Here is a 12709-nt window from a genome sequence, read left to right on the forward strand (position 1 = left end):
TGATCCCAGTGAAAGCTCAATGAGAATTAATGTTAGTGTGCAGTTGGACCATGCATGGGAAGGACCATGATGCTATACTTCTAGTTGCCTTGAATCTAGGACTGGGAGAACTGGTATACCGCCCAGCTGAGCCAGGCTGCTGTGGGGGCTGCAGCGACCCACACCAGTGCCTTAAACACAGACGTTCAGGAATCACCTTCTCCCCGAGCACGCCTTTGTATCCTGCACAGCTGCTTGCTTGGTGCTTTGCTTGCAATACACACTGGGTTACCAGATCGAGAGGGAAAACAGTCCCAATGAGTTCTTGGCCCAGAAACCATGGTGTTTTGTCTCCTGCTTTTTGTACATTCCAGCCGCTCTCATTTAAATCAAAGGGTTTTTGTCTGCAGAGACTTTGCGCTTTAGCTTACTTCTTTCTGGCTCTCTTTCTTGGTGTAGCTCTTCTCCGGGTCCTTTGAATAAGATGACAATCTCTTTGGCTCTCTCTCCCTCCGATTTTAAGATCAATGGAAATCAACAAAAGCAAAAAGAAAAGAAAAAGCGCCCCCACCTGAGTCAGACTCGTCCTCCCAATCCAGCGATTGCTCCTGACTCCCTGTTTGAATAACCCCAGGAATCGGATCCACCCCCACAGCTCAAGTTTGAACTCCAGAACAAATATTTGTCTCGATGTTGAACAAAGTCAGAGACCTTTCTTCTTTGTCTTCTTTTTTAAAATAAAATGCACTTCTCTGGTGTTGTTTTGAACTTGGTTCAGTAAAAAGAAGTGGAATTCCCAGGACATCTGCTCTGGAGTGCTTGGCAGAGCTGTCCAGAAAGAAATGAAGGGATTCAAGTGTTTTCTCATCTGCTTCTTTCTTTTGGAAGCACAAGCCTTCGAAATACCCACAGATGAACTTTCTGAAGTAAGTATTTCCAGAGGATGGCTAGCTGCCATTTTATGCTCAGCAAATACCTTATTTTGATAATCATTCCATCATCGTATTCAGTGTATGATGGAAATTGGGAGAATATTCATCACAATACCTGTGAGTGCTGTTATTAAGTATTGGGCTGTGTATTTTCCTGTCAGAGTATTAAAACAGGCTTTGCATGATAATTAAGTCAAGGACAATGAGCAGGGAAAGGGCAGCATTGTGGAGCCTATCTGCTCCCTTCTGTATCTAGAAAATACAAGTGATAATAGACCTATCCCAAAGACATGTTATGGAAATTAAATAATGCATGTGAACTACCAAGTATGGTTTGTCGACTAATAAGAACTTAACGATTAGTAGCTATTGTTATTTTACTATTATTGCTTCACTGGGTGTATTAAAACAATGTCATTATCAAAGCACCAGTGTTTTTCATATCAAAATGAGTGATGATTCTATAATAAGGGCATTTTAAATACTCCTGTTAAAAGGGAAATGGCAAATCCAGGGTGTCCAAGTGCAGGAATAATTCTCATGGAGCTCCAGGTCTCCACTGGGATTCCTAGCTACCCTCAATACAAGGGAAATCTTGCAGTGTGCCATTGTGGGAGCCTCATAGGAGCTTATTTTATCCAGAAAGCACGGGCTGTTATAATAGCTTAGCAAATGTAATGTCTTGAAATGCTTGAAAGAGTGATTATGTACAAAAATGCCAAAACATACGATGACATGTTTTATGCAAGAAAGAATTGATTCTTCCTTAAAATCTGTCATATTTTCCAACACTTAGAAAACCATCAGAGCGTGTTGGAGATCTCAAACTGAAGCCAAGACATCTGAATGTGTGGGCCCTTACTCAGTCCTTTCTAGCTGCCGTTTCTCCCACACATAACTGAAGGAGCTGTAAGGCTGTCATCTCCCCAGTCTGACACGGCAGCACCCTGAGATCCACCCGGTGCCCCCCTAACTGTGGGGTCTCTCTGACCTTACCTGTCTGTCTCATCATTTTCTGGAAAACAAACAAACAAAAATAATAGCAATAATAATTCTCACCTCCATCAAACTTGAAGATGTTAATTTCTGCTCACTGATCTTTGAAACAAAACTGGCAAACATAAAATATATTAAAGAAATAAATCATTGTATTAAAAGATTAATTGCCCAAAGGTGAAGAATATAAATTAATCAATCACAAGCAGCTGCGCTTTTTTTGCTTTAAATAAATAAATAAAGAGAAATAAACAGAAATAAGCATCCTAAATTGTTTTTTTAAGTTTGCAGAATATGGAGATCTTTTGGAACCGGCTCCAGGCAAATTCCAATTTGTTCCAGACAACCGGAGGTATCAGGTACAGTAAACTTTACTTCCAAAGCGACAATAAGTGAAGAAATAGCGATTGAAGGTCTAAGAGAAGTATGAAGGTAGTTTTTGCTAGATTTTTTTCAAGAGCCCCTCCCCCTCTGTTTTAGCAGCGAAGTTTGGCATTTTTACACTGAAATGGAAGTGTTGTCCAGGGGAAGTAAAAGGAGAATTCCGTAGAGCTGTTCAGTAGTTTCCAAAGCATACTAGTCCCGCACAGAACATAGGGTGGTGTATTTTCTTACAAATCATAGATTGTGGGATGATTTATTGCCTTGCGAGGAAGGAGGGCTTTGCTTACTCCAGGGGTGACTGACACTTCCGTTGCTAGTCAAACACATGTTGTCCTTCCTTCAGTGGCTCTGTCTTGGGAAGGGATTCAAAGGAGAACCAGCCACTAGCAGCAGAATAGGCATACTCCCCCAATCAACTGGCTTCCCCTAAAAGGGGTCCACACACTAAGAAAAGGTGTTTACGGAACAATCTAAGCTGAATAGTGACTTATTTCATGTGTGAATTTTAGATTCTCTGGAAGCCTAGTCTTGTTGTAGATCAGTAATATTAAAATCCATGACCTTATGATCAGCACTTCATCTAGCCACGGTATCTTCATCCAGTTATTATGTATCAACTTCAGAAAGTCTAAAATAGAGAATGAGCATGTAACCTAGCGGTTAACAAGCCTGGGATCCACAGTGGAATACTGAGATTTGATTCTGAGTTCCTGCTAATGCAGGTCCTGGGAAGGAGCGGTGACACTGTAAGCAATAGGGTTCCTGGTACGCTCAGAGGAGACCTGAACTGAATTCCCAGCTCACGGATTTCACCTCTAGTCCAGCCTAGGTTATTGTCAGCATTAGGAGAATGAACTAACAATTTGGAGTGCTCGTTCCCTCTCTCTTTCTCCCTCTCTCTTTCTTTCTGTCTCTCTCTCTCTCCATATATAATATATATATAATTAATGCACAAATATAAATAATTTAAGTCTAAAATAACGTCACTGCTGACTTCGCTGTGTCATATATCACCCACCAAAACCCCAGTTCTCCTCCAACTTGGCAAGTTTAGTTTGTGGCAAACACCTGATGTTACTTTAGAATCATCAAACAGACATTAAACCATTCAATTTTCTTTTTTTTTTTTTTTTTTACAATCTTGACATAATTAGGGTTAAAATGTTCAAGCGCTACAGGAAGATGGGCGAGACAATTAGTTCCATATTGTTTCCTTAATATATCTGATGTAAAAGGGGATTTTAAGGGAGAAGCCCCACCCAGTCTCCCAGGTCCCGGATGTGGGGCATGCTCCAAGGGTCTTGCTCAAGTGGTTTTGATAGTTCAACAGTTCTGAATTGCTGCCACTCTCACCACTCCAAGCACGATGAGGTCATTGAAGAATCCGCTGATTGACATAGTCCATCATAGAGTCTCCGTTTGCCCAGTTTTTCACTGCCAACATATAGCTAAGGTGGTTGACTGAAAACCATTCAATTTTCAAAGACAAAGGTATTTCCTTTATCTGCTCCCATAGGATGGTCATCCCTATAGCTCTACCCCAGCACAGTGGTTAAGAGCATGGAATTTTAGGTGCCAATAATTCTGTTTGGCTCTGGAACTATACATGGAGAAAGCATCAATGTCTTGCTTTCACACAGCTTAGACTAAAGAACAGACCTTGGCCAAATCATTGCTCAAAGACAAAGAGGAATTGTAAAGCAAGGTGGGTGCTCTGAAGGAATAGACTGCTCCTGAAACAGCTGGTCGTGTCTGAAGGGGGTCAGAGAACTGCACAAGGGAAAGCCACCCTGAGCTGAGATCCTAAGAACACATTAGGGAATGGAGAAAGAAACATGGTAGGAAGAGGTGCGTTTTCAAAGTGGGACCAGCATTCACTGAGCCTTATATCCAAATGTGGCATCCAATTCATCCTTCAAGTGACTAAAACAGCAATAAGACCACTACAGTAAAGGATATCTACTGAGATGCTACCCAGTATGTTTGGTTGGATGCTCTCATCTAAAAAGATCTCTTTCACATAATTTCAAAGTGTGAAGGGCATGTTCCCAGAAAAATCTCAGAAACTGTTCAGAGAAACTCTATTTAGAAAAATTGTTTTCAAGAATGTTGATATTTAGCTCTGGGCTGTTACAAACAAAATATAGCTCAATTTTAAAGGGAAAAAAAAAGCATGAAACAAGTTTTCTCCCCGCTCGGGAAGTGATTAACCTATAGTTGAAAAAAATATTTGTCTAACTTCCTTCCCCAGAGAAGCCTTCCGGGAGAATCGGGAGAAGTGAGGGTAAGTTGACTTTGATTTCGTTACAAATTGATGCCCCAAATGATTTTTTCCGTTAACTATTACCTGAAAATCAATCCAGGTGTCTCCTCTGTGTTCATCCCTGAGAGTATTTACATGACTTTTGAAACATCCCCTTGCCTAATTCTTCTTAGAAGCATTTCTAAAATTCAGCATTAAAAAGTGCAGTATTTCCGGATAACACAAAAGCCACCAAGAACTGAATTTGTCTGTATTTTCTTGAATTTTACCAACAGCATAAATTTTATCCAACCATATGTATTTATTATAACAGGTTTGTATTATTATATGTATTTATTATAACAGGTTTGATTTAAATTAGGATACCTGACAGCTCTGGAGAGTAAAAGCATGACTGTGGGAAAGGAACTCTTAGACACAAAATGGCCCAGTTCCTTAACTTGTTCAAAATAGATCATCCTGTGGCCAGAAAACACAAACAGGAAGTGGTTTGTGCTGTGCTTCCTGCTATGAACTGCCAGAAACACATACTTGAGGAGACAGAAGAACAAATCAATTAGTTGAATTTTCTCTTGCCTGGAGGTGAGCTAGATGTTGGGGTTTAATATTGGAGGGCAAAGTTTAAGGCAGACATGTAGTGTTTGAATAGTGAAATTCGGGTTGAGAGAAAGCAAAATGGAATGAGTTGCATCACTGCCAATGACCTGAGGAAGCATAAAGCGCTCTGCCACACCCTCAGGTGCGTGTGCTTTCTGTTCCTTGCCTCTGAGGATTCAGACCATGGCTAGGTTTTACATGAGGGCTGCCTTTATTCAGTAGAGAAAAATTGGGAATGGCAGTACAGAAGATTGAACAAATAATTGTGTCAGAGTGTCCTTTCCAGGAATATTCTGTTTATTGCTCACCACCCTCAGTGTCCTTGTAGTTGCTTTAATTTGAAGAAGAAGAGGGGAATTAAAGATGAAATTGTAATAGATGGGACTGAAGAAGGTGGGTAGCGTTGTGAAACACGAAGACTCGCAAGTCTACCTTCACCCGTAGGCCTGCAGGTCACTCCCCAGTCTGAAGATACAGCTGAGATCTCTTTCCAACCCCATAATCCTGACTCCTTTACCTAGTTTTGACCTGGCATATAAACTTATTTGTTAGATTTTAAACAATCTTACTGCCTACAAGCATTTTCTGCTAGTGTCCTAATTTTTTCAAAATCATTAAAAATAGACTCAGAATGCTAAAGAGGCATATCAAAACATAGGTTACTTTCTGCCAGGGGTGAAATTTCAAGAAGTTAAGAGGGTGCTTAATAATACCTGAATATGTCCTTGCAAATAACCCCAGAATTAATTATAATGAGTATAAGAGATCATCATTACAGTTAGTTACACAGTGGAGCTCTGTGATTTTTCTTAGTACACTTATATTTTCCGGCCCATTTCAGGAGGATGTTGATCAAGTAACGCTGTATAGCTATAAAGTCCAGTCCACCATTACTTCTCGTGTGGCCAACACCATGATCCAGAGCAAACTGGTGAACAACTCGCCCCAGCCTCAGAATGTGGTGTTTGATGTTGAGATTCCAAAAGGAGCTTTCATTTCCAACTTCTCCATGTGAGTATGCCCTTCATCTAACCACAAATTGAATATGATGTACTCACCTCCTAGTTAAAGGAGGAGTTAAAGACCCTTCTAGTTAAAAAGAAATTACCAGTCAAGTATTCCAGTGGGCAAAATTCCAGAGCTGTGAACCTGCACTAGACATTGAGAGACATTTTACAGTCTATTCCAACAATTTGTTTGAGAAAAGCTTACAATAATTTGTGGCTAATTAACTTCTAATTTTCAATACATTAAAGCAATTTTAGGATTATGCTACCGCAACAATCTTTCACTTAAATCTATTTTAACATGATTTCTTAGGGGTGGAAAAATATATGATATTGCCTAGCTTACAGAAGCCATGTATGAGTATGTGTGTAGAAGGTCAATGTCATCTGCCATATAACTGTCATTAAGGGAAAAAAATCCAGAATCATTGATTTAATCCAACCATTTATCCAGTGGTTAAATTCCTCTATTATACCATGACAAGTGGGTAGTGAGGCTTGACCTGACTATCTCCTGAATGGATAAACTCACCACTTCTCAAGGAAATCAATTCAATGGTTGACAGCGCTGATAGAGCTCTTATACTTAATTTAAATATTTTCCATTTTCTACCCAATGACTCTAGTTCTACTCACATAGAATAAAAAAAAACCTCTACAAAATATATATTGAAGTGTTCATGAATAAAATGATATGCTATCAAGGTTTGACTTCAAAATAATCAAGGTAGAACGTGTGGGTGTTACAAATGAAATAAAACTGACAAGTATTAATAATGATGTAGCTCAATAAAGTTTTCTTATATTACTATACTGTTGTTATGCTTGAAAATTTACATAATAATTCACTAAAATTTCTTTGAAATAATTGAAACCAGTTACCTTGCCCACTTGCAGTCTTTGTTTATCAAAGTTTACCATCCTATTCCTCCAAGTAACTTAAATGGTTTCCCACTACTGAGCAACAGGGGACCTTCCCCCAAGTGGTTCCTGTTAATATCTCTTTAGTAGCCTAGAAAGAGACAATATACTTTGCATATCATGTGCCTACATTTTAGGAAGGCACTGGTTTGAGTTACTTCTCATTCATCTTTTTAAATTATTGTTTATGTATTCATTTATTTGAAAGAGAGATTGCTTTTCACTGATGCTCTTCTGAAGGAGGGAGTCAGGTGGAGTAAGAGGTGTCACTATGCTTCTAAAGCTATATTGTGCAACACATGAAATTTGTTCACTTTACACAGTTTTTTAAATGCCTACAAACAGAGCATTTACCAGGGATGAGTAAAAGCAAAGCCAGGAACTTGGAATTCCATCTAGGTCTCCCATGAGACTAACAGAGATCCCAGTACTTGGGTTAACAGCTACTGCCCCTCAAGTTGTGCATTCACAGGAAGCTAGCATGGAAACAATAGCAGGACTCCAACCCAGGGGCTCCAGTGTGGGATGTGGGCAGCAAGCTACATTCTAACTAACCACTGATCCCAATGTCCACTCTCTCATCCACTTTTGTGTTTCATGCACTGAAGTTCTCAACTGTAGCTGTGAATAAACAAGTGAAATAGGGCTTCAAATTTTACCATGCCCTGTAGCTGCTAGAAACTACAGCGCTATGTTAATATACTTTCTAAATTAAAGAATAGTGGGAGTTGGTATTATATGACTTTGAATTGCCTTTCAAAGCATAACTTTTTCTAAGGCCTTTTCTTAAAGTGCAAAGGGAGGGGCAAGTGTAGTGCATCAGATTAAGCTGCTGCTGGGTGTCCACATCCCATATCCTGGTGCAGCTTGCACTTGAGCTTCCCGCTCACATGCATCTGGGAGACACTGGATGACGGTTCAACTCCTTGGGTTCCTGCCACCCACATAGGAGACCTGGATAAAGTTCCTGGCTCCTGCTTTCAGCTTGGCCTAGACCCAAGTACTATAGGCATTGGAAAGATTCTCTTTCCTTCTCTCTCCCTTTCAAATAAATAAACTTTTTCTTAAAATAAAAAAGGAATAAGAAAAGGTTTTTCACTGTGGTATTATAAGATATTATATCTGAAAGTTGCATTTAAAACCTATTTTGGTAAGTCCTTATTTTTAAACCACATAACAAATTTACTTAGGTTTCTCTTCTCTCTGTATTTATTCATTTTTTTTCTTCCCCATCCCACCCCATAGAATATTTGAAGTGATGAAGACAGAACTGTAAATATCCATTTTACTTTTATCTCTTTCTGCTTAGAGCTGAATTTGCAAAACCAGGGAAGATAACTGCTTAGTCATTACTGTTGCCTGGAACTCCAGGTCAACCGAATGACATCCTCTGCCTTTGGTTCAAGGATTATAGGTGCTTGATCCTTAGTCTATGTGGGAAGAATGCTTTCTGGATGTGGAGTCTTCCAGACTCTCTCTGTTTGGGACCAGAAGCATGACCTCAGCCAAGTCACTTATCTCTCCTCTTAAGGGACAAACTGGGAAGTGTGTCTCAACACATATGTTGTTGTCATTTGGGGCAGAAAAAGTCCTTACTGGAGAAAATGTCCTTCAATTGTGACATTCTGGTGTTCTTCCCTAAGTGCCTGCAGCGCTTCTCAGTCAGCAGAACAGCTGGATATGTCTCCACCCATTTCTGCAGTCCTCTTTAGGAACAATACTACCCATTGGAAAGCCATAAGTGTCTACTGCCTTCTAAACTTGTGCAATTCTCAATTCCAACCAGTCATCACTGCATTAAGATTGGGTGCCAATGAGGGGGAGAAAGATGGATAGAAGTAGAAGCAGAGGTACAGACAAGACAGAGGTCTTCAGGACAGCCTTTAAGGAGCTAAACAGAAGCTCCTGAAGGGAATTCCCATGTACCTTTCTCTGTCTTTGTTTCTCTTCTCTCTTGTAGAATAGTGTAGCATCCTGTCTTAGCCTGCTCAGGCTGCTATAACCAAGCACCATAGATTGGGTGGCTTGTTAAACAACATATACTTATGTATTATAGTTTTGGAGACTGAGATATCTAAGGTTGAGATTCTGGAAAATTTGGTGTCTGGTGTCAGAGAGACAAGGGAATTCTTTGGATTCTAATAAGATCATCAATCCTATTTGGGAGGGTGACAACCTCATCGATCTAATTATCCACCCACTTCCCCGACATCACTTTCTAATACTATCATAGGTAGAATCTACAATCTGAAAGAGCTACAAACATTCATCCCTTTGCATACCCTGTTTTCAGGATGGGAATATATCTGGCCCTTCTCATTTCAAATTGTCAGAAAAATGAAATCCCACTTATGAATGATTCAAGGGTTTTCCTTTTAGTTTCTAAAATGATCATTGCTCCCATTGATTAGATCAACTTCTCTGGACTGGTTGTATATTGTTTATTGATTTTGCTAAGACTATTTCTTTGACCAACAGGTTCTCTTGTGTCATTTTCTAGGACTGTAGGTGGCATGACATTTACAAGTTCCATTAAGGAGAAAACAGTGGGCCAGACTCTCTACGCACAGGCCAGGGCAAAGGGCAAGACCGCTGGATTGGTGCGGTAAGGGCTGGGCCAATGGGACTTGCCTTCTCATCTCAATTGCTGCTCTCTCTCCTACCTCTTTCTCACACTGGCAAACCAGTCCTTAGAAGGACTCGAAGCAAATGCCAGATTCTTACAGTCAAGTGGTAGAAGCAGGTATTGCCATGTCATATTTCCATAAGGGCCTCTCTTCAGTCAGTGAGGACTGATGCATTTTTCTAGATGTGCTTACATCACTCTTCTTGAAGGAAACTGGATATTTTTACAAATAAACACTGACTTTTCCAGAGAAAAACTAGAAAACTAGTTTCTCTCAAGAGGAACTACAGAAATATTGATGATGTTATTATAAAACTCATCATAGGTACATGGACTTTGAAATTTTTGAAACTTTTATTTATTATTTGATGGCATGGAGCCTTAGCATCAGTTACTTAGCTTAGATTCTGGGTTATTTCCCCATTATAATCTTATATAAGATACTAGAAATGTTCATCTACTCTCAAAAAAGGAGCTACTCAAGCAAGAAACTTCAAAGGAATTCTCCATTGTATAACTGACTATGCTGCTCACATAATCTGCCAAATTCTGCCATTATTGTCTTGTTTTTATTGATTTATTTTTATATATTTAAAATTCAAAATCACAGAGACAGAGAGGAAGCCTATCCATGGCTCACACTTCAAGTGCTTCAGGGGACTGGAGTGGCCCAGTGAAAACCAGGAGCCAGAAACCGAATCTTGGCAATAACAGGGATGAAGTGTTTAAGCCATCATCTGCTGCCTCCCGTTAGCACCAGGAAGCTGGAATTGGGACTTGAGCTGAGACTAGAACTCAGGCACTCTGGTGTAAAGTACAGATACCCAAGTAGCATCTTAACAATCGCACCAAACACCTGCCCCATCACACGCATGCTTTTTTTTCCCCTTTCATCCTCTCTTTTATGTACCTAAACTTTTTTTCATTTGCTTCATGAATTCATTGTACAAAAAAATTGCATTATGTGTCAATTTTAAACCCACTTCTAATAGAGGTGAGTACATAACCCACCAAAACAAAACTAACACAAAAGCATCATACATGAAGAAGATAGGGGACTGATGACCACACTATAGACAATGGGGATACCAAGTAGTTTGTAAGTTCCAAGTACTAGATGTGCAATTTTGTTAGAGAGGTCCACAAAATCTTTACTGAGAACCAATATTTGAGCTGTGTCCTAATATCTTAATAGAATTTACAAAGTAGAAAAAGGAGAGAAAAAATTCCAAGCAGAAGGAAAGCTTCCAGCATTGCTGCAGGTTAATCAGGTTTTTTTTTTCTTTACAAACCATTTTTTTCCTGCTATTAACTGCCATTTGGAACAAGTTTGCCATGGAACAAGTCATCCATTCATTTATTTCCTTTTTTATTCGATAAGCATGTTTAACAAGACACTTATGGGTTCTGAAGATACAGCAGAAAACATAAATCCTACCTTCCAACCCACCAGTCAGGTAAACATGGCCTCTTAAGGCGTGGTCTACCTTGAAGCTTTCCACAGGCCATTTTTACTTTTTCCTTCAATTACCCATACTCCAAGCAAACTGTCCACAATGATTCCTTGATCTTTAATAGGCTAAATATGCCTTGCTCTTTTCATGATTTCTTGTAAAAAAAAAATGTTAAAAATCATTTATTATTTTTCCTAATTCTGGGGTTCTATTTATTTGATAGTCTTTTTTTTTTCTTTAAAACCACCTCTAGATCAATGGCCATATTGGACTTAAAATGTTCAGCATCTAAATAAGTCATTACACTAGACATATACTCAAATTTTTTGGAAAATAGAATTCTTATTTCTGAAGTTTTGAAAAATATTAAGGTCTCCTAGAATGGATCTCAAACATAGCGTAAGAAATCTGTGCTCCTTTGGGATCCCCTTAACTTGGCTGTGGGACTAGCACAGGATCTTGAGAAAGTTAGTTACCCTCAAAGGACCTCACCTGTTAGCACCATTTGTTTTTTTTTTTTTTTTAAGATTTATTTTTATTATTTTTTTATTGGAAAGGCGGAAGGCGGATATACAGAGAGGAGAGACAGAGAGGAAGATCTTCCATCCGATGCACTCCCCAAGTGAGCGCAAAGGCCGATACTATGCCAATCCGAAGCCAGGAGCCTCTTCCGGGTCTCCCACGCGGGTGCAGGGTCCCAAAGCTTTGGGCTGTCCTCGACTGCCTTCCCGGGCCACAGGCAGGGAGCTGGAAGGGAAGCGGGGTTGCCGGGATTAGAACCGGCGCCCATATGGGATCCCGGGCGTGCAAGGCGAGGACTTAACCACTTGCGCCACCGCGCCGGGCCCAGCACCATTTGTTAACTGGAAAACAAGGATGATAATGCCCATTCTGCGATCTTAGAGTGATATAGAGCAAGTTCCTGGCAGAGAGCTAGCACCAGATAGCATGCTAATTAGCAAGAAGCTTTGGAAACAAAAGGTGAAGTTGAATAGAAGGTTAAAATTCTTGGTGAGATTAATTTACTTAGAGGTTGCCTACTGTTACCTATTGTTAAGCTCTGATCACACACCTAGGATCAGGTGCCCTCTGCCTAGATTCTGAGTATTTTAACTCAGCTGTACACCAGACAATTAATACACTGGAGGCTCCCCCTTTTAGGAGCAAGACCTTTGACATGGAGAGCTTCCAAACCGAGGTGAACGTCCCGCCTGGAGCAAAGGTGCAGTTCGAGCTTCATTATGAGGAAGTGAAGTGGAGGAAGCTGGGATCCTATGAGCACAGGATTCACCTGCAGCCGGGACGGCTGGCCAAGCACTTGGAGGTGAGTGTGGGTTTGCAGCCTTTCTTGTGTGGCTCCTAAACCCTGATTCATACTTCCTCTTTTTCTTTTTCACCTACTTAATTTCATTCTCACAACATCCCCCAGAGGAAGTTGCTAATATAACCTTTATACTGATTGGGAACCTGGAAGCTTGAGAGGCTAAGTTCTCATACTCTTAGGATAAGAAACAGGATATTTCATTAATTTTAGATTAACATGTAACATC

At 40.0% G+C, this 12709-nt stretch overlaps 1 protein-coding gene across 1 annotated transcript in view; it reads left to right on the top strand.

Moving 5' to 3' along the window:
• Positions 1-743: 743 nt before the first annotated feature.
• ITIH2 (inter-alpha-trypsin inhibitor heavy chain 2) overlaps positions 744-12709 on the top strand; it is a 31594-nt gene continuing 19628 nt past the window's right edge. Inside the window, exons 1-6 of the mRNA XM_040968015.1 lie at positions 744-905; positions 2192-2266; positions 4543-4575; positions 5993-6162; positions 9580-9684; positions 12321-12483. Coding sequence (XP_040823949.1) covers positions 822-905; positions 2192-2266; positions 4543-4575; positions 5993-6162; positions 9580-9684; positions 12321-12483 — 630 coding nt within the window. The 5' untranslated portion in view covers positions 744-821. The remainder of the gene's footprint in view (positions 906-2191; positions 2267-4542; positions 4576-5992; positions 6163-9579; positions 9685-12320; positions 12484-12709) is intronic.

Source organism: Ochotona curzoniae, unplaced genomic scaffold (assembly GCF_017591425.1).
Source record: "Ochotona curzoniae isolate NIBS_2020 unplaced genomic scaffold, NIBS_Ocur_1.0 scaffold_4683, whole genome shotgun sequence".
NCBI lineage: Eukaryota > Metazoa > Chordata > Mammalia > Lagomorpha > Ochotonidae > Ochotona > Ochotona curzoniae.